This window comes from Denticeps clupeoides, chromosome 12, assembly GCF_900700375.1.
Source record: "Denticeps clupeoides chromosome 12, fDenClu1.1, whole genome shotgun sequence".
In the NCBI taxonomy this organism is placed as follows: Eukaryota; Metazoa; Chordata; class Actinopteri; order Clupeiformes; family Denticipitidae; genus Denticeps; species Denticeps clupeoides.
Genome location: NC_041718.1, coordinates 15,199,978 through 15,225,125, shown reverse-complemented (window position 1 = coordinate 15,225,125; position 25,148 = coordinate 15,199,978). Strand labels below are relative to the sequence as shown.

General features: G+C 40.0%; 3 protein-coding genes across 7 annotated transcripts in view; 2 read left to right on the top strand and 1 right to left on the bottom strand.

Moving 5' to 3' along the window:
* Nucleotides 1-14,450, bottom strand: part of cenpp (centromere protein P) — a 42,526-nt gene extending 28,076 nt beyond the window's left edge. For 2 of the 4 annotated variants that reach the window (XM_028997382.1, XM_028997383.1), the window contains exons 1-6: nt 14,400-14,450; nt 12,036-12,168; nt 11,723-11,886; nt 11,164-11,252; nt 10,843-10,931; nt 7,883-7,979 (exon numbers count right to left, since the gene is read on the bottom strand). In XM_028997382.1, the coding sequence (XP_028853215.1) occupies nt 7,883-7,979; nt 10,843-10,931; nt 11,164-11,252; nt 11,723-11,886; nt 12,036-12,168; nt 14,400-14,412 (585 nt within the window). In that variant the 5' untranslated portion in view covers nt 14,413-14,450. Of the gene's footprint in view, nt 1-7,882; nt 7,980-10,842; nt 10,932-11,163; nt 11,253-11,722; nt 11,887-12,035; nt 12,169-12,543; nt 12,578-12,934; nt 12,976-14,399 lie in introns of those variants that run through there. The other 2 variants (XM_028997384.1, XM_028997385.1) reach the window with 2 other exon arrangements.
* On the top strand, nt 3,483-7,310 carry ogna (osteoglycin, paralog a). Its single transcript, XM_028997381.1, has 6 exons — nt 3,483-3,746; nt 4,579-4,672; nt 5,027-5,191; nt 5,489-5,691; nt 5,879-5,971; nt 6,567-7,310. The coding sequence occupies exons 1-6, from the start codon at nt 3,594-3,596 to the stop codon at nt 6,735-6,737; spliced, it is 879 nt and encodes a 292-aa protein (XP_028853214.1). The 5' UTR covers nt 3,483-3,593; the 3' UTR covers nt 6,738-7,310.
* Nucleotides 12,866-19,578, top strand: nol8 (nucleolar protein 8). Of its 2 annotated transcripts, none has more exons than XM_028997364.1 (17): nt 12,866-13,068; nt 13,559-13,721; nt 13,801-13,863; nt 13,944-14,022; nt 14,145-14,295; nt 14,419-14,487; nt 14,836-16,632; nt 16,846-16,956; nt 17,057-17,185; nt 17,296-17,386; nt 17,576-17,717; nt 17,860-17,943; nt 18,061-18,371; nt 18,633-18,777; nt 18,998-19,059; nt 19,153-19,235; nt 19,335-19,578. In XM_028997364.1, exons 2-17 carry the CDS (start codon nt 13,601-13,603, stop codon nt 19,392-19,394), a joined length of 3,498 nt encoding a protein of 1,165 aa, XP_028853197.1. In that variant the 5' UTR covers nt 12,866-13,068; nt 13,559-13,600; the 3' UTR covers nt 19,395-19,578. The 2 variants fall into 2 exon arrangements, with proteins under 2 accessions (XP_028853197.1, XP_028853196.1); XM_028997363.1 differs by having other exon boundaries at nt 16,846-16,983.
* The last annotated feature ends 5,570 nt before the right edge of the window (nt 19,579-25,148 follow it).

Sequence of the window (25,148 nt, the reverse complement as noted above, 5' to 3'; positions counted from 1 at the left end):
TATAATACAGCAGGGCAAAAAATGTTTGGCAGCCACCGATTGTGCAAGTTGTTCCACTTAAAAAGATGAGAGAGGTCATTTTCATTAGGTACACTTCAACTGAGAGACAGGAAAAATCCAGGAAAAATCCAAGAAGCTCTTCTATTCTTCACTCCTACCTGTATTAATAGGACCTGTTTGAACTCATTACCTGTAAAAAAAGACACCAGTCCACACCTTAAAACAGTCAGACTCCTCTACCATGGCCAAGACCAGAGAGCTGTCTAAGGACACTAGGAACAAGATTTGTTGGGTAGAAATGATATTGAGAATGGAGATGCAACAGCCCAGAACTACACGGGGGGAACTGGTGAATGACCTGAAGAGAGCTGGGACTCTCACAATAAAGGTTACTTGTCATAAAAGCGGAGCAGAGAACAGTGAGCGAGTGAATGCAGTTATGCATAAAGAGGCATGTGATTTTTCACTTTTTAATATTTGATCGTCTGACAGCTGTTGCTACAACACCACCGGTGTTGTCTATCGTTTAAGAAGCTGAGGACACAGGGTCAGATGAGATGAGAAGACTGGGAGAGGAACAAGGATACTTCTTACTGTGAGTTGAAGTGAGCTGAGTGTCATTTCAGCTTTGTGCTGCAATGACTGAGCGCCAAAAAACGAGTCATAATCAGCTGTGTTCCGGAGTCGCGTGACTATAAGTAACACACTACATCGTCATGGATTAAAATCAAAAGGTCCCCTGCTTAAGACAGCTCATATCCAGGCCCGTCTAAAGATTGCCAAAGACTATGTGGTCAGATGAGATGAAAACAGAACTGTTTGGTATAAATACCACTTGCCATATTTGGAGAGGGAAGAATGCAGAGTTACATTGCAAGAACACCATACCCACTATGAAACATAGGGGGTGGAAACATTACGCTTCAAGGCTGCTGTTCTGCAAAAGGGACAGGATGACTGATTCGTATTAAGGAAAGAACAAATGGAGCCAAGTATTGTGAGATTTTGGGCGAAAACCTCCTTCAATCAGTGAGGGCACTGAACATGAAATGTTGCTGGATCTTCCAGCATGACAATGATCCCGAACACACTGTCAGGGCAATGAAGCATTACAAGGTTCTGGAGTGGCCTAGCCAGTCTCCAGACCTCAATTCAATAAATAATCTGTGCCCAGCAACAAGATCTGCATGGAAAAATGGTCCAAAATTCTAGCTAAAGTTTAAGTGCAAACTATGTGGATCTATAGGAAATGTTTGACCCCTGTTATTGCCAATCAAGGTTACATTACACAGTATTATGGTGAACTTTTGCTATTGAACAAATACTTATACTTATACTATACTTTCTGCATGATTACACAAACAAATTCTTTAAAATTCATACAATGTGATTTCCTGAATTTTTCTTTATATTCTCTCTGTTACGGTTGAAGTGTACCTTCATGATAATGATGATAATTACAGACCTCTCTCATCTCAAGTGTGACAACTTGTTCAATTGGTGGCTGCCAAATACTTCTTTGCCAGACTTTATGTATTTATAGGAGATGATCAGTCATTTTTGGACACAATGAATATGCTTTACTAAAATGCAACAACATTTAGTTCACCTCCCTTGCGTGGATTTCAGAAGCCAGTCACCAAGGTAAATACTCTCACCTTGTGTTTGAGGTAATATAGTGGAAACCCTGCTAGATTTCCTGGTAGCCTGGTGTGACTAAAGATGCTTTATAGCTCCTGAACCTAGTTTCGCATTGAAGTACCACCCTGACAGACCAATGTAATACAGAAAATTAACACAGTAAACGTTTTTTTTTTCCCAGCGGATGGCATGTGTCCCAGCGTAGTAAATTTTTACAAGTCATTATAATTGCTAACACACCTGTAATACCACTTACTCAGTTTCAGTCCACTTGTTTCCATTCCGTGAATGTTTATTTCAGGGGCCCCCCTTTCATCCTGTCTCGAGGTGCAGACAAGGGGCCCAAAAACAGGTCACATATTTTCTATTAAATTCGCTTTCCTTGAAATTAAGGAAATATGTTGATTTGGGGGGTTTCCTTCTCAGGGTCTTCCATTTATTCCAAAAGGGGTCTGTATAAATGTATTTGTTATATGTTTAAAAAAAGGAAAGAAAAAATATACTAAACTAAACACTGAAGATCTACAAAGGTTTTAAATTCATGATATGAGATCTATGGTGTGACTTAGAACCAGAGCATTTGGAATGGTACCAGGTATTCAGGTCTGGTAGAAATTCTTTCAGGTCTTCAGGCATACCACCCACCAACCCGCAAACCCACAAGAAGGTGTGCACTTCCCAGCACAGTTTAAAAAGGAATGTTCAAGAAGCCATGACAAAGGCACTTTCAAAATATTATGAACAAAGTGGGATACTGATTATAAAAAATATAGAGTAGTACAGAGTACAGTATGAAGTGTACGTATTAAAAGTACATTTCATCAAAACAAGATGGGACCGACTGCATGTGGAAAATCAATTAAATACAGATAAAATCTCAAATGCAACCAGACATTTCTGGTCAGCAGCAATGTCTGGACTACATATTTAAATTCTGGGATTAGATTTAGTGGTCCAATTCTGGTTGAGGTAATAATTATCATCAAAGTCATTTGGCAGTGCTACATTTGAAAGCAAAATTGCCTTAATGCAATGCTGAACTCTTACACACTCATACAATACTTCTAAAGTGCACTCTCTCTGAGGAAAGGGGATTTCATAGAACATATTTATATATAACTTCAGCTCTCTGGGTAACTAATATAAAGACAAAGAAATCCTTGATCATATTTTTAATTCTTGAGAACTCCCAAGTGTCTGAACTGTCATATTGGATCGTCATTTAGGGTTTAAATTGAAACCATATCAGTTCCAAGTATTTTATATAACCTCTATGATGATTAGGATTAGTGCTAGAAATTGGCAATATGGATCAATGTGATATGGATCAGTGCTACAGAACACCACAAGTTCCTCTGAAGTCCCCACAAATATTGGAAAACACTATTAAATACATTACATTAGTAAACTTTTTTAACGTCATGAAAAAATAGCAGTTAGAGCTTTCATTTTTAACTTTACCCAAATATACACTCTGTATTTTTGCATCATGCATGCACAGCCCTAATTAGGACATTTCTGTTTTCAGAAATGAAAAGACCAAATAAACCACATAAATTGTGTGATGTTTAAATAAATTTTAAAGGGTGAACTCCAAAGAATACTATAAATTGACAAGTTCTTACATTTCTGTGCTCAGCGTGTTCAAATGGGCAAAATTGCCTCCACAGCTCAAAAAAATAAGAGTGGAAATAAAGAATTAAATATATAACAGGAAGAAGGTAAGTGAGCCAGAGGCAGGCCCCCACTTAAATCCCAGCAGGCGGCATGTTAAGGGTTAAAGAATCTGTTCCATAAACTCCAGCTTAAGAATCCCCTGGCAGCTGCTCGTGCAGGCTTTAAATACTGATTTGACAGAACACATTCTACTCACAGGCACCACGAAAATACTGTAGACCGCGCTGCCGCCTTACACCACACCAACACAGAGTGTGCACCATCAAGCAGAAGAGATGGCCATCCCACTGAGAACACTGTTTTTCACTTTTGTGCTTGCACCGTGGGTTTTCTCAGCATCAGGAATGCAATATTACAAGCGTACACAGTACACACAGGAGGATGTACAGCTCAGTGAAGAAGTCAACTTGGAGTCAAAGAAGTCCAAGGTACATTTGTTTTGCTTTAAATATTATGCATTTACTTTGCACAAACAAAACCAGAAAATATAATTAACTATATAAGTGATTTAAAACACTTAACTGCATTGTGTCTATGAATATCTAGAAACCAACCAACATGTAAGATCTGGACTTCTCTCTGTAACTTCTCACCTGGATTTTATCTACAGCTATGCAAAATATTTCACCTATTAAAAACAACATTAGTTATTTATAGAAATCAGTATTAATAAATACTATGCATTCTTTGCCTGATTTTCCACAGTTTAATGAACCACATCTGTACAGCTGTTTGTTTTTCATTGTCTCAAATGCAAGATTGCCTCCTCATGCCCGTCTAGAAGTTTTTTGGGCAAATGTAAACTCAATTGATTAATACTGTTTGTGGCTTGGTCTGGCTTCCTCCATTCCAAACCAGCCCTTCTAGCAGCATCCAGCAGTTGGCCTGGTTTCCGCAGAGGCTGATTCTGATTACTCAGCACTGGGAGCTACCGGGCAGCAGAGGAGATTCCTCAGGCTAAAGCATTCCTCTTCCAAATGGAAGCTTTTCTTTAGCCCTAGAGGTCAGATCTCAAACACCCAGACAAACAGAGGGTCATTAACCAGATGTCTGCAGACCATGGGTAACCATTTAAGGTGTACCAGGAAAAAAGCTGTTTTCTAAGCAGTTTTTAAACCACCTTATTGCGTGATAAATTCAAAGACAGGGATCTTTTAATGCTTCATTTTAGCCATGATGAATAGGAGGGACTTACAACCTTGAGAACATTCATGTTCAATAACGAGACATTGCCTTGCTGATTTTTGTTGCTTGAAACAGAGAGAGGCAGAAACCCAAGAAAACTTTGAAAAACTCCTCCCAGCTGATGCCCCAGGTGATTCTGGGCCAAGTCCACTTGAGGCTGATGCTTCTGGTAAGGTTGTGCTGACCTATCAATGTCTTAAGGTTTAATAGGAGTGATTTATGAGGTGTGCATGTGGGGTATAGTACGTTTTCAAGGCCACATGTTGCTTTTACAAGATCTCAAACAGGAAGCTGTCATGTGCTGCAGTGTTATGTTATGTTGTGCTTGTGTGTGTGTGTGTTTCTGTGAGAAAGTGTTATTTATTCTGTACCCCTCAGTAATACAGAGACATATAAGAGCTTCTGTGTCTTCACAACACATGACACATCTACTTTTGGAAGAGTTTTGATGATTCTAAGTATTGAGCAATTCAAATTCCCTGTACATTCAAGCTAAAACAGAGCAGGGTTTGCTCCACTGCAGATCTCCCTACATGCTTGCTGTGTGTGTGCCTTACTGGATCGGTGTACTGTGAGGAAGTTGTGCCAGAAATGACAACAGTACCAGCCCTGCCCAAGGAGTCTGCCTACCTTTATGCCCGCTACAATAAGATCAAAAAGCTCACGGCAAAGGACTTCGGAGACATTGGTGAGTTTTGCATGGCATATGAGGTTTATGAGTAATAAATTGATAGCAGGACCTTTACATTATGTGGATAGAATAGAAGACAGTAAGAAAAAAAAAAAAAGACAGTAAAACTTCTTTTTTTTTTTTATTCTGACAAATGCATGACTGCTGACTGCTGTAGAAGTGATCTCTAATGGTCACAATTTAGGTCCAAATGGTTTATCCACAAGAAGAATAAGCCATGACTGGCAGCAGTCAGCCTCCTTCCTGACTTCTTTCCAATAATTTATTTTACATAAACAATTTAATGTATTGCAGTAACTCTGAAAAGGATCGACCTGACTGGAAACATCATTTCGGAGATTGAAGATGGGGCCTTTTCCAAGCTGGTTCTGCTTGAGGAACTCACTCTTGCTGAAAACCAGCTGGTCAAGCTCCCAATGCTGCCAGCAAAACTTACCTCCTTCAATGCCAACCATAACCGTCTGAACAGTAAGGGCATCAAGGCAAATTCTTTCAAGGTAAATTGGGTTCATGACATGATTTCTTTAACAACCAACAGCAGGCTATTACATTCTCCCCTCAGCAGCAATAGAAGATTCAAAAATCCCACAGGGGCCTGAGTGATGATGATTGAAAAACAGTCTGCCTTGCTTGTTTGTATGAACTGTCAAAGTGAATCTCTGTTTTGGAATTTCTCAACTGCAGAAGCTGACAGGACTGGTGAACTTATACCTTGCTCACAATGAGCTGGAGGCGGTCCCACAGATCCCAGAGAGCGTACGCATACTACATCTTCAGGTAAGACAGACGCAAATAAAAATAGCAATAATTGCAAACCTCTGAAAGGGTATGCTAACATTTGCAACCCTGTGGCAATAAATAGATAGATAGATAGATAGATAGATAAATAAATAAATAAATAGTTTCGAAATAAAATTTCTCTGACCTCTCCTACTGGAGTAACCAAAGTTCATTTTTGATGTTAATCATAAAATTTGAGGTGCATGAGACCATTTCCATAATTCATTGTGCTTTTGAATTTAGTTAGCTTTAGATTTAGCTTTAATTGAATTGGAAACTGAGAAACCTCAGTATCTGCAGCAGCACTAGACTATTTATCCCAACTCATTTGAATATCTCAAGTGCATGTTCCAAACTATCGGTTTGCAACAAAAATAATAAACTGCACATATCATTTATATATTGATTTCTTACATGCACATATTCAAAGGAATATTTCTGACTGAGAAAGAAGGTAGATCTATGATATTACGAATATATTACAATGTTCTTGTGATTACTGTATTATTATGATTTTTGAGATACTGATTTTGCCATTAGTCTGATTATTCATATGCAAATATAGCTAATGACAGTGAATCTTTTTGTGCAGAACAACAACATCAGCACAGTTAATGCTGACACCTTCTGCAAGGGCAGTGACAACTACTACATCAGACCCAACATGAATGAGATCAGAATGGATGGAAACCCAGTCATGTTGGCCCAGTACCCCAACAGCTTTACATGTCTGAAGGCCCTGCCAATTGGACGGTACCACTGAGCAAGCTGGATAAAGTTAGAAAAAGTTGCCACCAAGGTTTCAGTCATGAAAAATTTCACAGTGATGAGTGAGTATGGACTGACAACCCTATCTCAGGTGTCTCATTGCCTGAAACAAAGTTAATGAGGTTGTCTCCGCTGGCATATTGTTGTTATGTAAGTCACACAAATGCCTTTCGAAAGACCTATTGTTCATCTGAATGTCTTAAACGTAGGTTCAGTTACACTTACGGCTGCAAACTGGACTTGAATCTTACATTTTCCCATACACATTGTAAATATTCCCTCTTGCCAGAGGTACTGAAAGATGCTGCATCATCAGCGATTGAATTAGTTTCACATTACTTAATTTAAAGCAATTATGCCATTACAGGATCTAAAAAGGAACATTAATGGTCAATGGAAATTCCAATGAGTGGTCTTTCCATTCCACATAAAATAATATCTGAATTTGCATATTAAGTTACAACTAACTACCTAAATAACTTACGTATGTCAAGTGTACAGAAAAATCATTGTGTGAAAGGTGTAAAATACCTTTATTTTAATAAAGTTTGGTTTTGTTTGTTTTTTATTCAGACCTCAGCAGACTATTTCTATACATGCTGCACTTAATTCAAGTTTTAAAAATATTAGTTAGATATAAAGAAATCCAGCTTCTAATGATGACACATACACACAGTTCAGGAAAAAGCTGGTTAATATTATTCCACTACACAAGCCAAACTGGCAGGAGTGACAGTGGCACAATCCAAGTAAATAATGGAATGGATTTCCATATAGCTTCTGCAGTCTGATTTGCATAGACTGTCAACCTCCCCTGAAATTAGGTAATTATTCTTTACGGCATTCAATTGGACGTTATTAGGATTCTTAAGGTATGCACTGAGTAACAGACTGCACATGCTTAATAACTCTGGTGGAACGAGTGAAAATGAAGGCTGGGTGAATGTCAACACCAACATACCAGGAAGACACCTCCTGATATGGCTGATCCAAATCAAAATTTATTTACAATGGCTGTTTCCAGCTGCCATATTCAGAGTCAACTATATCTTCCAGTGGGCCTCTCAAAAATTTGATTAGACACTGTAAAACTAAACAAACAAAAAAAGCTGTGAGCTGGGAAATTTCATAGGATCTTACCTTGAAGTGGTTAAATGTTTTCTTTCTGAGAGCACACTTCTCAGAGACATCCCTCAAGGTTCTGAAGAACAGAAGAAGGCTTTTGCTTTCTTCCACTCTGAAATAATGGGGACAGTATGTGTTAGTATATGTATGTCACTGTGAAATGCTGAATGTGAAGGCAGATGGTAGATTTTAGCCTCGGACAAAAAGAGACAAAAACAACAGTTCACAGCTATGAATTCTTAAAAGATGGAAATGTTGCTTTGATTACATGCTATAAAGCTAAACTGTAGGTATCAAAGGAATTCCTGTCGGCTATTCTACCTGGACAATTACAATTATAGTTATAGATGCAATTAAAGGGAAAACAAAGGCTATAATTATGGGTCAAGCAAACTTCACATACTTGTGGTTAATTTAAAGGAAACCATTCAACCCATAGACTCACACCATGTTTTTGAAGATTCTGCCCATAGTGAGACATGCTTAAAACAGTTTCTGCTGAGCAATAATACTAAACAGAAGACTACATATGCAGTGCCAACCTCACTGTTTTAGTAGTAGGATCTACGCAGATGTAGGATCTGTGCAAATATTATGAGTGAACTGTCATTCAATACTCAAAGCAAGAAAGCAAGACTCAAAGCAAATACTCTACCAAGACCTCTTGGGCATTAAAGAATGCATATTCAGAGCATCTGTTTTTAAAAATTATGTCCACAGATGCTGGTAGTTCTTGAGGACCAGGCCTTAGAGGCTTTACGTTTTTCTAGTTTTGAGGAGATTTACACCCTCTTCCCTTACCAGGTAAAAATGATCATTTTATTGATCAAGCTATTCCTGATATTAATGGTCATCAGTGTGATGATGATGATGATGATGATGATGATGATGATGATGTTAAGTCTTCAGTCCAACTCCTGACACCAAAAAGTATGTAGATGTACTTCTGGGTGTTTTGTGTCAGTGGGTAATCAAAGTCTGTCTCTAATGACTTCACGGAAGGACAAAAAGCTTTTGAAAATGTACGTACTCTCCTCGCATAAATGTAATTGTTTTAAAAGAATGCCATGCTTGGATAAAATAGATTCGGCTGTGGCTCAATAGGTCACATGTTTGTATTCTATCCAGTGCTCAAGTTGGAAGTGAGTTTGACATTTTGAGACTTTCCACAGATTTCCTCTGGGGCCCAGAGCTGTGTGGCACCAGAAAGAACTTTCCACAGATGTGCAGACTCCAGTCTGAGAGGAGATGCCGTAAAGCAGTGATGGAAAAATGGCAAGTCTCTCAAAAACCATGGAACTCTTCCAAGAAAGTGGGAGACAAAGCTACTTAACAGCAGACTTAGGAATGACATTATTTTAGCCTACCCAGACATTTATCACTTTCTGTAATTGACATTTAAAGCTTCAAACATAAGTATACTTTTTCAAAACAAAGCACACAAAAGATCTAAATTACAGTTAAAAATTAAGACACACAAAATTGCTTGTACAGGCTACACAGATAACAGAGTGCTCCTTAAATACACAAACTAAGACCGTTAGGTCAACCTTATAAGGCGATATCCAATATTTATCCAGTTTTAATCTTTACACATCCAGAATTCTTACTGCATTTAATCTCAAATTATTTTATTTATTATCATGAGATAGATTTGAGCAAATAGTAAAGACAACACATAATGTGAACCATCAAACTGATATGGACAACCAGACTCAAATTTACATGGAATGTAATGATTATAAAATTTCTTTGTGCAAGGCATAAAAATACACAGACCACTCAGACTTGTGTAAGAACCATTATCTCCAGTATTTTTCCACTTCTCACATGCCAGCACCAAATCTCAGACCAGACAATAAGATCCAGATGTGTGTCCAAAGACCAGCAAGTTGGTTTGAGTGAAATAAACGCTGCTCAGCTACTCAGCTCTCTGGCCAGAGCTCAGTAAATATCTATAGTGATGGATTTTGTCAATTCCAGGAGAAGGCTACGTTTTTTGCTGCATCTGGTGACACATCTGCAGGGTTTAAGTAATTCAACACGTCATCGAGCACATTTTTCTTGAAAATAGGACAAAGGTACCTTTCTGCCAATGTAATGCTACATTTTACCTGTGCATTGGCACCACAGACTCCAGTCAAATTTCACTGAGAGACCAAATTAGTTAAACTGATGCCAGGACAATCTATGACTTAATGGCCCCCGAACACGATATACAGAGGGTAATTCAATAAATCACGGGCCCTATTGAATGTTGCCTTGTCACCACATGATTATTCATGGTATGGCAAAAAGAGTAGTGCTGCCATTGTTCAGGCAACTGAATATCTCACAAAGCCTGAAGGCTCATAGATGTATGAAAAAGCTCTGCCTCTTCTCAGTGTTTGTAGCCCCACCCTCTTGAACAGAAGTGGAAATACTGCTGATGACTTGGACTAAACTATCTTAACAGGTTTGTGTACAAGAGAGTGATATATTATACCACCTCTAAGGTTCCCACTGTTAACCATACTGAAATGCAACTGAAGATGAACATATGATTAAATAGAAGTGTAGCATGCGGGCAAGGTTGCACCAACTGTTAGATTAATAAATAAAAAAAAGATTACTAAACAGGGACTCCGTTTGCATGGATTTTGGTTTTCTTTTGGTAATCAAGTGTCCTTGCACAGTCCTTGTCTCTGGCATGATGGTATTCAAACAAACTAACTAAAAATTAGGATAAGCTTTTGCTGCATAAGCAAGGTCAGAGTGGGTGGCTGAAAAAGCGTATCCAGTTTTATCAAACAAGACTGATTGTATTGCAGCTCTGGTTCTCTTAGTTCAAGTCTTTGAGGTCTGAATTTGAAATCTTCTGTTCTATAAACATTCAAACATAATACCTGGTGCCAATTTTGTGCCAAAATGGGACAAAAAGACAATCCCTGGTATGATAATGATTACCAAGTACTTATACCATGCAAGTTCCTTACCTGGAAACTAATGAGCTGATGTCTTTAAACTCATTGCCATCCACCACAATATTGAGGTCTGTAACCCTTCTCAAGAAAGTGTCATCTGTCTACAAATAAAAAACATATTAATTCAAATACCATTATAATGAATGGGAATCAGTCACAAAAAAGGACTATTCACTTGAATAAAGTTGATGTAAAGTGCCCCCTGGTGGTGAATGCTGTACCAACAAAGTTTTGCAATTTCATGACTGAACACAACAAACAACATTCCATTATCATAAGATACAACAGCTTTCATGTGTACCAATAAATTGTTGAAGTAAATAGTTGTTTTACCATTGTCTCTGTGACCTCGAACTCAACTTGAAATGTAAGGTCAAGGCAGTGCCCAGTAATTCTGTGCTGTTGTACACATTTATCTTCACCTACAAGAAGCAAAGATTCAAACAATAAAAAAATAAGTGCAGATGATAAACAAGAAGCATAATGTGGGGAAAAAACTTTAAAACACAATCCTTCAAATATATCTTCAAATAAATACTAGGTTGTGTTCAGCAGCCTTTGCAAATAAACAACCTTCATATAAGTGTAACTTCTGTCTATTACTTACATTAGTAATAGACTGTTAATACATATGTAATGTGAACTGAGCTGAGATTAAAATGCATGTAGTAATCATACAAGAAGGGCTTTTAGATAAGATCAAATAAGATAATGCTTTATTAGTCCCACAAGTGGGAAATTTACATTGTCATGGCAGAAAGTGGACAATCAGTGTAGTATTGGCATGCTAAAAATTGGCATTGGCAGAAATTCTATTAACTCCATGACACCACAATGATTTCTTTACAAACACAAATGCCAAAATGTTCTACTTTACTTCAACTTGACCTACTTTTCTCAGTTGTCTTCTCACAGACATCAGTCAGAACAATCCCATTTATTCTTGTTTGCCTGAGAAGATCTTGCTCCAGTTTCTGAATGTCATAAACTAGTTTTGAGACTTTGTCTTGTCTCAGTCGTCCACCCTCCATCTCCAACTTTTTACTGATTGACTCTCTGAAAATAATAAGAGATAAATAAATACATACATAAATACAATCAAATATTGCAGACAAACATAAGACAACTTTAGACAGAGCAAGAGGAGTGAGAAATAGTGATCACAGACCTATAATATAATAAATCTAAACATAATCATTGCTTACAAAATGTGATTTATGTTATCTCCATGCTGTTTTGCAATTTCCCTCTCATCATTCTCCTTCTCAGCTTGTAAAAATGCTATTTCTTCCCGCAGCTTTTGGATTTCTTCTTCATATTCCTGTTCCATTGCGGCACCTAAAGACAAAAGATAAATAAGGTAATAGTTCTTAGACAGAAGGGGAACAAATGGGGATGTACATGTACACCTAAACATGGGGTTCGAAAGGCAATTAAACGCGATTTAATGAAAATGTATGCAAAATGAATCAAATATCCGTGAAAAAAATATTTTGTCAAATGCGATATGATTATATATTGTTTATTCAGACAGCCGTGCTTTAGCATGTAGCTAACACGCCTATCTCTCAACATAGCGGGTTTATTTGTGCTCGGAAATTGACACCATTGCAAACAATGCTGAAAACATATAAAATGTGTGCATTAAATTGTTTGAACGGTTCAAATTTCAAATAACATTTGGTTTCTTAAAGATCTAAACTAAGGACTCACCGTTCCTGTGACAGGACACTACAGGAAACACAAACCTCGCGCCACTGCAGAAACAACCTATGTTGCCAGGTGAGCGTCCTAATGAGCAATTAATATGGCACCGAAGCTCTTTAATTACACCCTATGCGAAAACGTATTTATAATCGACAACTACGGTTCCAATATATGGACGTAAATGTTCCGTTTTCTAAGCCCCATTATGGCACAAATTATAAAGTTAAATAAAACAAAGTCATAAAACCTGGCAACAACTAGGTCCGTATGTAGGTGGTAACTGTGCCTCTGAATTAAACGCCTATATTTTTACAGCGTACTTCATATTCGTTTGTTGTGATTGTGTAATGCTTGCGTCAATTCAATGTCCTCTAAGTAATATATTGAGTAGCATTACCCGACATCTTCAGCGCGTCTCTTGGGCGGAACTGTTGTTTCTTTTCGGTGAAAAGCGGAACTGAGAGAGATACTAAGAGTTGCAGTCGGACGATTTTATGGAACGGTGCGGTGTGTACATGTGAGGGCCAAGAGGTAAGTTTCAACGTGTGCGCTTTATTACTAAAGTATTGTTGTGCCACTTTATTCCGTCTGCGCTTTGATACCGGCTAATTCGGGGTATGTATGTAATAATTCGCTTTTAAGGCTGGCTGCCAGTTTTCTGACGTATTCTTATGCGAAAAGCCCGTCCGATTTTCAGTAATAATTCATGAAATACTCATTTTCTCATGTATGCTTTGTGCATTTAGGAACTTTATGACTGATCTGTGTCTACACGCCGCAGTCAGTATGCTGGCTAGATGTTTTGGGTGGTTGACACTAGAAATTATGGCAAATAATTTCTCATCAGTGTTCTTTTGAGCAGAAACCTCACTGACGTGTGGGCTACATGATTTCAAATGAGCTAAATACACTGCAACGTGATTGGGGGGGATTTTTTTACACATAGTGAGTGTATATTTGTTTAGTATGAAGTGAGTAACACTCAATGTAGATATGTAATCTGTCCTTTTTTCACTTTTAGGTAAATTATTGTTTGGTAGGGAATTTGGTCTTGAGCAAAGTCATGAGGCGTTTGTATGTTGGGGGTCTGTCCCACACAATATCGCACAAGGACCTAAAAGACAGATTTGGCAAATTTGGAGAAGTAACAGATGTGGAGATAGTGACAAGGAACAATGAAGATGGTAAGAGTTGAGTAGACCTTTTGTCATTTTACTTATTGTGATTCGTGTTAAACAATGTCTGTTTTATCCCCCCCATTAGGAACTCCATGTAAGACATTTGGATACATCAACATTAACATTTCTGAAACTGATTTAAAGAAATGTATGTATCATGTAAAGGATTATTATTATTATTTTGGTGTTTAAGTTATGTTCTCACAGACAAAATTCGTCTTTTACTAGGCATGACAGTGTTAAATAAGTCCAAGTGGAAAGGTGGTACATTGCAAATTGAAATGGCAAAAGAGAGCTTTCTCTCCAGGTTTGTGCATATTTTATTAATTAGCCTTTAGTACAAGTATGGTAAGTAAGTATGATTAAATGATTGTATTGGTGCTTGTAGCATAACAGGAGATAAATTACTTCAATATGTTCCATTTGCAGATTAGCTGAAGAACGCCAGCAAGCACTCGAGAAAGCTAAGGTGCCATGTATTGACCCAAAGGAAACCTTAGTTGAGTCACTAAAGAAAGCTGGAGTGGAAAACTTCCACCTGAAAGCAGCTGTACCAGGAACTGAAATTCCAGGACACAAGGTAGAATCACCCTGTATTTTAGTGTGCCAATTGTACCACTATTATTTTGTCATTTCTTTTTATTTTTTTTATTTTTTATTTATTTATTTTTTAAACCAACTTACTTTTCCTAATCATCTGCAGGATTGGGTGGTAAGCAAATATGGACGCGTCCTCCCAGTCCTTCAACTGAAATGTCAAGGCAAAAAAAGGATATCCTTCTAAATCTGATCATGATTTTATTGAGCTTCCCTGAAAATTAGTCATTCTATAAAGAACACATCTATCCTATTAGGTATAAATAGATATGAATTTGCATGACCTAAATTACACCCCTAATACCTTGACAACAAATTTGATATTAATACTGCTATGCAATCCTTTACATTTCTGAATTGTTTTCTTTTTAACTAACTTGTTAAGTATTGAGTCCAGTCTTGGACCTGCTGCTCAACTGGTTGACTGATGAAAAAATACCAGTAAGTTCCTTAAATGCCACTGCGGTCAATTGGTGTGATGATTTTTACTCTATGTTCATATTCCACCTTAACAATTGACTACATATTTAAGTATGACCCTTCAAAACACTGTCACAACATCAAAAAACTAGAAAGCACATCAGATGTTTCCACCTTCACCCCAGTGGCTAAACTTACATGGACGATACCAGGCGGCGATGATGAAATCAGCAAGAAGAGGAGAGGAGAGTTCCCACCACAGAAAGTGCGTCCTAAGAAGATGAGGCAGGACACATCATGTTCTATAGATGTAGATCAGATTGTCGATAGCCAGCAAATCAGAAACTGGAACAAATCAGTCAACAAGTTCACTGGAGAAAGTGGATGTTTACCTAAAAATAAGCAGAATTCAACGGTTTTGACCAGGCCTCAGAAATCAGTGCGAGTTCTTGACAGTGATGACGATTCCGAGGAGGAAATTAGGATGTTGATGGCAAAAGAGTGGTCCCATAGCTCAAGGGACACCACTGTAGAGGATGACAGCTTGGAAGTGGTTGGAGACAATTTTGTTGTGAAGCCCACCATGTTGTGGTCTGAGGTCCAAAACAGCCATGGTCATTCAGGTCCCGTAGAGGAAGATGGAGAGTATGACTCTGCAGACACTGATGAGATTCTTACCACTAGCAAAGCACCAGGTTCTGTGGACCAAAAGAAAGAGGTGAGCACTGAAGCAGAGAACACAAAAAGTGAACGTACATCTTGCAGAAAGAAAAAGAAAGCAGACCGCAACATTCCTACACCTTCATCTGCCTTGTCACAATCCGGTAGCAGCAGCAGTGAGGATTCAGAGAACAGCCTAGATTCGGATTATGAAGCAATGATGTCAAACTGCACCAGGTTGGACATATCTTTAACAGATTTGGAAAACCTTGCCAAACAATCGGCAGCATCTTCAGGCGAAGAGATGGACGATCTGAGTCATGGTGCTTCTGAGGCCAAACCAAACTCTGGAGACAGCAAAGCTGTAAGGAAGAATAAGAATGCTATTAACCCAGAGGATATTTTAGCTTCCCTTTTGGGAGCCAGTGGCAGTGATAATGAATATGACAGGAAAAAGAAGAAGATTAATAAAAATAAGGGTTGTACTCTTCCTCCTTTCATGGGGACAAAAAGCCTGTTTGGATCATTGTATTTTGCACAGTCAGAATCGTGCCTTAAAGGACAAATGGATCGTGCAGGTAGTGAAACAAATGAAAATACAAAGAAACAGAAATCAAACAAACATGATGTAGAAACTGTGGGCGTTCACCCGAAAGTTTGGGGTGTTGCATGCAATGGTGATCGAGATTCCTTCCCCAGCAATGTAACAGTTCCTGAGAAAAATATTCGCTCTGCGTCATCATCCGGCAGCGATTCATCATGCAGTGAAGAGTCAGAAGAGCCTGAAGCCAACAGCCTTCCTCCAAATGGTGGCTCCTCTAATAAGGAGATGGTAAAGCTGCAATTAGATCGTATGGAAGCTTCAAGGTCTGAACAGAAGGAGGAAGTCAGTGAAGCATCATCTAGTAAGGATTCTGAAAGCAGCGGGGAAGAAGAACAAATTCTCCCTTCTAAAACCAATAAAAAAGCTGAGGATTCAGTCAGCAGTAGTGAATCATCTGAGAGTAGCGCAGAGGAAGAAAATGTAGACCAGGGCAAAGCTGCGCCTAAACCTTCTCAGAAAGCCATCGCTGGATTTAATGATGAGCAGGAGCCACTGAAGAAACCCCCACGGCGACTAGTCGCCTCTGAGGCCGAAAAGCAGCAGCAGGACAACCAGAGGCGCCTCGCAGCCCTGGAGCAGAGACTGAGAGATATGGAGCAGCAGAAGAAGTTTATCCAGGGAGCCCTCTCTAAAGTGGTGAGTGGCAGCAAAAGCGGCGTTATGACATGTTGCCTGATTTAAAAATTTACTGGGATTTATTTATATATAATTGAGCTTATTCTTGTTCCATCTGTAATTAAATCATGTTTCCCCAGTATCATATTGATAGATTTCTAGTTGTATGGAGTTAAGGTGGAGTTTTTCCTGCTAACTGTGCTGTTGCTTCTGATGACATGGCTTTTGCTGAAGGACACGCAAAACACGAACAAGAGCAAGCACATTGTTTTTGGCTCGGAAGATGAAAGTGAGGGGGAAGTGGAGGAGACCCAAAGGAAAAGCTTTGTCGAGATGGCCCCAGAGGTGAAATCAGTAGACTCTTGTTTAAAGGTATATAACCTGGCAACACTGCTGAAATGTTGGTATGTGGGTATGTTAACATAATAACTACTATTTTCTTCAGAATCCGAAAAAAACAGGAGGTAAGAAACTGTTTGACAGCAGCGAAGATGAAGAAGAGGATGAAAGCAGTGCAGAGGATGATCAGCGGTTCCAGATAAAACCACAGTTTGAAGGAAAAGCTGGACAAAAGGTTGGGATTTTTGCTTTAATTTTTCCACTTTCTTTTCTGTTGTATTTGGTTGCTCTTCGTTGTCTTTTATTATCTGTGTATTAACCAATAGTCTTTGTGTGTGTGAATAGCTTATGCAATTGCAATCCAGGTTTGGGACAGATGAGCGGTTCCAAATGGACTCAAGATTTCTTGAAAGCGATGATGAAACTGAGGTTGTAGGTGAGATCTTGTTTTTTAAATTCTGCAAAATTAGGGGGAAAAAACGTTTTGAACTTTTATTTGATTTCCTGGTCTGCACTGCAGCCTATTAATGAGCACCGGTAGGACACTGACCAGTCTCCCATGTTTTTCATTCTGCATATTACAGTTTGAAAGTTGCTCAGAATATGTCTGTGCTTCACATTCCAGCTAAAAATGCACCATTAGAACCAATGGAGGATGAACTGATTGAAGAGAAAAAGAAAAACCTTGATATCCTGCAGAGTGTCCTGAACATAAATATCCAGCCAAGTGAAGCAAGTAAAGAATCCACAAAGAGTAAAAAATTTAGGTATGAAAACATTGAAAACATCACATTTACTTTTTCTCTGATACTCCCGCATTGCTTGTTTTATGGAGTGCCCAACTATTTGTTGCCAAGTGTTATTTTTCAGTTTATTCACATGTTTTTGTTAATTTCCATTTTTCTGCAGAGATATGTCAGCCTTGCACTATGACCCCACCAGAGAAGAACATGCAGCTTTCGAAAAGAAGAAAGAAGAGCCTAAGAAGGAAAGGTAATAATAAAAACTACTCTCTAAACATGCTAATCCCTAAGAAATTATTCCACATGTATTTCTCTTATTAACAGGACTATTAATTTCATTTGTTTTTTTCTTAATGACATTAAACAGCAAGGCAGCAAGACGCAAGAAACGAGAGGAGGCTGAAAAACTCCCTGAGGTGTCTAAAGATATCTTCTACGAGACTGCTGTGGACCTGAAGGAAGTGTTTGGGTCAACAAAGCAAAGGGAGGAAGAGAAAGAGGTTTTGGCCTGGGACAAGGAGGATGAAAACGAGGATGGAGAGAATTCAGATGCTAATGGGGATACACACGTGAAAGTGACGTTGTTGACTGCTAATGAAACGAAAAATGATTCATCTGGTTTTAAGTTCTCTTTTTTTGCCGATGATGAAACTGCAGCAGACACCAGTGCTGACAAAGGTACTACTTTTATATTTCATTAATTACTTAATGTTCACCAGTGGTTTATCATTGTGGTTTTGCACATGTGAACAAGTGTATACTTACGTTTAATAATAATCTGTGTGTGCAGTGCAATCGACACTGTGCAAATGACTACTTATGACATATCACATATTTCCCCTCATAATAATATTATTATTAATAAATGATTGGTTGGGAGATTTCATATGAGCTGGAGTTACTATTATGTCTTATGTAAAAGTATCCTTGGACTTGCAGGTGAATACAAGATCGAGATCCTGAAAGGAGCCAAGATGCCGTGGCAGGTTGAACCCCGTTTCCAAGACAGCAGTTCAGAAGATGAGGATGTGGAGGAGGATGATGAGGAAGGCAAAGAGCACACTACTTCAGCCCCTGCATTAGAGTACGTTTGACCTCATCCTGTGTTCTAAATGGTTGAAGGCTAAAGGCAGTGTTGTTTTCTCACAAGTGGTACACTGGGAGCAGGACTGATTATTTTTTATGATTTTGAATACACATTTAAAAGGATTTGCAGAGTTGGAAGTCTTCGTGGCTTACATGGTACATGATCAGTAGGCTGCTTGCATATGAATTTAGCATATGTTTCCCTATAATCTTTGTAGTCAACCGACAGAACCAAAGAAATCATACTTCTTCTTTTATCAAGATGATGAACGATTGAAAGGTAAGCCTCTGATATTTGTTTTAAAAACTACAGAATGTAAGGCCACTTGTCAGATCTCTGTGACGTCATTTTTTTCATTTCTGTCTCCCTTAGATGGACCCAAAATGTTCTGCAGGTCTATGAAGTTGGAGGATCAGAGAGAGGAGTGGGAAGAGAGGAGGACATTGCTCATTGAGGTAGAAGCCTGGCTGCTCTAAGGTTCTTCCTTTGAAGATAAGTAATGAGCTCTCTGATTCCTGTTAAGCAAAACCTTTCTCAAATATATGTTTTTATAGGATTACAGAAAGAAGCACAAAGATGCTCAGAGACAGTTGAAGATGTCACATCGGAAATGATTCCAGGCTTCTCATAGAACCCTTATTGTAAAGTTTTTTTTTTCCTGCCAATGATACATTTATTGATATTACAAGCATTTTGTGTCTTGTAATTTAAATTTGAAGTATGTATTCTAAATGCGTTTCATATGCATACACGAATTAATGTTCACCACCAGGGGGCGCAATAAAACAGTTCTATGTATCTGCTGTGTTTGTTACTATTGTTCTAATCATTTAATTTTTCATTTTAGGAAATAACTGAATTCTCACAAGAGCATTCAAGTTATGAAATAAATCCCAAGTTATGACTAGATTTTTAGGAGTCATATGTAAATGATGTGAATCATGATCTATTGAATCACTTCTCGTTTTTAAAATATCTAACGTTCCTATAGCTTCTGGAACATATAGAGTGCTGGCAGTGTTTACTATTGCCTCAATTTGCAAATTCTCACTGTTTTTGAGGAAGGGTTTATTGCCTTGTTGGGCGGCCTATGTAGCCCTGATTGCTGTGCCAGCATTGTTAGCTGAGGGAAAGAAATAGCGTAACCAAACTTGAGATGGCTTGCTGGCTGCAATTTAAGGCCAAGGTGCAAACACTCGTGTATTGTTTGCAGTCGGCATGCCCCACCTTCTTATCAGCAAGTTAGGGCAATTTCCCCTTACTGGCTGAATTAGCACTTTGTCTGCTGTTTCAATGGTTGAATAAAGGCCTAGTGTATTGTGAACCTTCATTTTAGTACAACTGAAAAAAAATTGAATAAATGTTTGAATTAAAAAATTGTAAAAAGGTAAAGATCCACTTTCAAAGGAACCTTTTTTTTTTTTTTTTTTTTAAACTACAGTAATGGCTGTACATCATTTATCCATAGGCCCTCTGGAGCCAGTAGGGGTACATACTAAGCTTTAATTGAATACACACACACACACACACACACACAGTGATCTGTCCCATTCCATTCCCTTTAATGGTGCACGCACAAACAGGACGCTGTGGCTTCCTATTTCATGCTGCTGATATCACTGCCGTCTGCTGAAGTGTTCGGTATCTGCGAGGGAGGGACGAAGGGACAGCTGCTAGCAGCAGTGACATAATTCTCCACAAAAGACTCAGCTGCCATTTTGTAGGAGAACGCTGTTGGGAGAACGCAGAGGCAGCAACAGATTCTCAGCTGAGCCTTTTCTTTAAGGATGAACTCATTTTGGGTGCTTTCCTGCAGATTTCATATAACGGTACATCTTTTATCCACAGGAATAATCTTTCCAATTATACCTTTATGTAATCTTATTTTTTGTTTTTTGACATGCCTACAGAATAATTTTGTGATTAGAAATCGGAATATAGCACAACCACTGCCCCTAACATGCTAGCATATTTCACCAGTATTGCCACTACTGGTGAAATATGTTAGCATGTTAGGGGCATTCTGTTGCCTAATGGGTAAGGAAGTGGACCCATAGTCAAAAGGTTGCTGGTTCGAGTCCCAAACTGCCAAGGTGCCGCTGAGGTCCCTTTGAGCAGAGTACTGTCCCCACACACTGCTCCCCGGGTGCCTGTCATGGCTGCCCACTGCTCACCAAGGTGATGGTTAAAAGCAGAGGACACATTTCGTTGTCACCCGGTGCTGTGCTGCAGTGTATCACAATGACAATCGCTTCATGTGTATTGGAGTCTGGTTGATTGCTCTTATTTTCTGATGCTCTATCCGTTTACGTTTTAAGACTTAAAAGGGCAATTATTGCAGGTTTTTCGTGGCTGTTTTGTTGCTCTTTACAAATAGGTGGAACTCCTTGGTGTCTGAGTGAATATTAAAATCCCTGGGCTAAGGCAGAAAGAAAGCCCAGGGCCATGAGGGTTTCACGTGAGATTTTGGTTTAGTCATGCAGTCCGCTTTTGACAACAAATACTCTGATGATGTGGCAACACGAAGCATCTTCAAAATGTCAGAAAATCCAATTAAAACTGCTCACAAACCTTTTTTTCAGTGCTGCATTAAGTTCAGAGTAACAGCCCAGCCCCCATCGGAAAGTGGTTATGATGACTTTGGCACGGTGTCTGTGGGCCTTGCATCGCGTGAAGGACATGTCATCTGTTTCTTTTTTTAAAGCAACCTGTTGAAATGTAAGGGGCGAGTAGAAGTGCTCCGCCACCAGTGAAAAAGCAGGGGCATGCTGGGGCTCACACCGACATGTAGGAGACCCAGCCGCTTCGTTGCAAAGGCATGCAGTGTTTCTTTAGAGCCTTTGTCCTAATTCCTAATTGGCTAGATGATGTCTGACGTTCCCTCTGCTCTGTGCATGTTCCGCTCTGTGCACAAGGGACACCAGCAAAAACAACGCGCAGAGGAAACCATTTTGACAGTTAATCACACGAGCCGCTGAAATGTTTCTGTGGCACAGAGGGCGGGGTGAGCACTCCTTTTCACAGGCCTCAAAGGGCGTTGGAGAAACGCTCGCTCCACTCCCGACTGTGCAGACATGCACAAGAGCGCGCTTGTTACCTGTTACCAGGAGCAGAGCTGGGGAGAATCTGTCCACGTGACCGAATGGGCAGGCACAAGTCCTACCAGAATAACAACCCATCCCCCCACTGACACACAGACACAAAAATGTGTGCCCCTGCGTTTACACACACAGTGTTCACACTTTGGTGGTTCTGAGGACTACACCCTGTGCATTTTATGCAAGCTTGTGCACTAAAGCAATGTGATGTGTAGAATCCATAAATAAAGCAAAAACATGAATAAAGATCAGTTTTGTAAAAGTCAGCAAAACTACGACCACAACAGGCTTCTCAGCACCCCATCATGACTACTTGAGGACGGCTGTACTTTTCCACACTCTGGAACATCACGTTGTCCCGAGTTTAGCCCGCCCCTCTCCCCCTTTTGTCCGGTTGCACCTCGTCCATACTCATTCTGCACTTGTTTATGAATTGAGGTGCAGAACGGTTCACATTTAGCCGGGGGGATCAAATAGCACAAGGGTCAGCACGATAGGGCATCCCGAACAGCGACGTTGCCATGAGCAGGGCCACACAGACCTTTTTTCTGGGCCACGATTGGCTGTTCGTGTTCTACGGGGCGGTTACAGGACGCTAGGGCTTGAGTGTGTGTGTGCGCTCTGAGTGCTTGGGCATGTGTCTATTGAAGGCAGATTAGAGGCAGAGAGGGGGGGAGGAGGAGGGAGAAGGAGGGGGCAGTTCGAACCGAGGCTCGTCTTTATGTCACTGTGGCTGTGCATAATCCTGATCACAGGGTGTGTACGGGGGAGGGGACGACAGGCAGCGAGCCTCCAAAGTCATTCCTTTGACACAGTTGTGATACATGTGCTTCGCATCGTTCTTTATTTGTCCCTGAATAATAATCCTCTGTCTGAAGGCTGCCGGGAGTAAGGTAGCGAATGCAATGTGCATTTGTTACGATTCCATCGTCCCCCTCATGCCGTTGTGAGTGGGTTTGCGCCGGAGGACTGGGCAGTGGCGATCTGTTATGGACACAGTTTCACCGAGTAACCCATCCCCCCCTCTCCCCTCACTCCTACCGCCCTCCCTCTCACTGTGCCAGTGCAAGTCTCTGGGGTGGAGGTGCACCCTTAAAGGTGAAGCGTCTTTTCTTCCCTCTCTTCGCTTTTCTTCCTTCGAGATTTGTGGCACAGCGACGCCTAACAGTAATGTTTATTTTAATACCGCCATGTGTACCTAACATGCATACTCATTTCCTGTGCCTGGCCTGGTTGTTCATTGTCATCTTTCAGTGGACTCTGCATTGTATCACAGATGACTGTTGAATACATGACATTTGCATACAGTATGCATACTATAAGGAATCATTTAAAGACCAAAAAATCAGAGGTGCACAGGGTTAACATATTGGGAAAATATGCATGTCAAACAAAAGACAGTGGCAACAAAGAAAGGTTTGCTTAAAAGATGGTGATATGATTGGTAAAAATTAATTACATAGAATTTTGCATCGACACAAGTGAATTAATTGGCCATCAAAGAAGAGTTCCTTAGAAAATAATGGCAAGCTCCTGCTTCCATCCAGTTTCTCTCTTTGTATCATACCTGAGGGCACACGTCAGTGCCTTTCTTTCCAGAAATGCAAAAAAGTTAAATAAGGTTCGAACAACCTTGCACGATTGCACTCTAGAATCGGCATCTTTGGAGACAGATGATCGAAGCTTAATAAAGCAGTGCTGACATTTAGCTGTTTGCTGACAGTTCCTCACACGTGTAAAGGAGGACATCCTGGAAAATTACTGCCTCTCCTTCCCCCTTCTTTATCATTGTTTGACACAAGCACACACAGATCCCTTCAAAATCGCAAACCAAATCTGACCTCGAAAGGTGCTTTTCACCTGATCAAAAATTATGCTCTACACAATGACTATTATGTAAGGTTGAAATATTTTGTAGGTTATATATACGCATTATACCGTCACCATGCCACAATCCTTCACAAAATCCGAAGTAAGCCATTGAAGTCTGGTAGAATCGTCGTGTAACAAACCATTGCCATTTATTGACTTATTTTATTGAGAAACACGGTTACCGGCCACACGGCTCACTGAAATAAAGAAAGGCAAACGAGGCTACAGACTGGGAGTCCCATGCATCACCAGCATGGAAATTACCCGGAGCTTTGCACCATGTTATCATTTAGTCTCCGTGTCATTTAGATCCTATCATGATCAATTCGGTTCTATAGCAAACTTATCTTGGATTTTAACGAGTCACATATTTATTGGAAAAATAGAGAAAACACACGCAAAATAAACAAACGTAAAAACATTGTTTTTTATTATTTTCTCCCCCCCCCCCCACCAGACGTGTGCTTTATTACGTGTCGAAGAAGTTGTTTTTTTTAACATGTACAAAGCCAACGAGCTCGAACGCGATTGGACGCCGCGCTCCACTCCTACCTCCACATCCTTCCTTATTCCCCACAACAAAACACTGTCCGTGGCGGAGCCGTGTTGCCAAGTCAGCAAACGTGCTTAAGCCGTTGATATTAATCGACATGGCCAAACGTTGGTTTGCATTTCTGCCCCTCTGAATTATTGCCCCCACCCCCTCCTTTGTAAGTCTGTAACAAGTTTACGTAAAAAGCCAATCGATTTTCTTGCGCCGTTTTTTTTTTTTACCTCGTGATCTGGCAACACTTTATCGTAGGCAGTTTGATAAGAGAAAACATGCGCTGTTACATTAATAACTTTTTTTTTTTTTTTAAACGAACTTGTCGATACAAAAAACAATGACTTAAAATGCAATGTCCATAAGCTGTAATTATGGGGTTACCACATCAATTGTGTCACAAAAGTGGTTGAAATCTCGTTGCATGAAGTCTTCACTTTGCATCATGTCGTCTTCAGATGGAAAATACTGCATGCTCTCCTCTCGGACAAGACACTTGTCCAGCCGCGGCGGGCCGAACTGGGCACATGGTGGCGGCGACGGATCGGGACTGTCCAGCAGGGCGCCCCTAGCGTTCTCCAGGACGCCAAGGTACGCGTCCATGTCCGCAAAGTCCAGCTCGCAGTCCGAGCTGCTGTCGGTGCCCACCGAGTCCGAGCGCATGTGCATCATCTGATACTTCTCGTGCATGAGGAACTGGTTCGTGTTCCTGGGTGCTCTCATACCCGGAGCCCTGCTGCCCTGGAGGTTGACGGGTCGAAGGACTCTGCCCATTGGACGCGGCCTCGGCCTGTTCACCCGGCGGAACTGGAGGTGGTGGTGTCGCCTGCCCCGACCTCCTCGCTTCCCCCAGG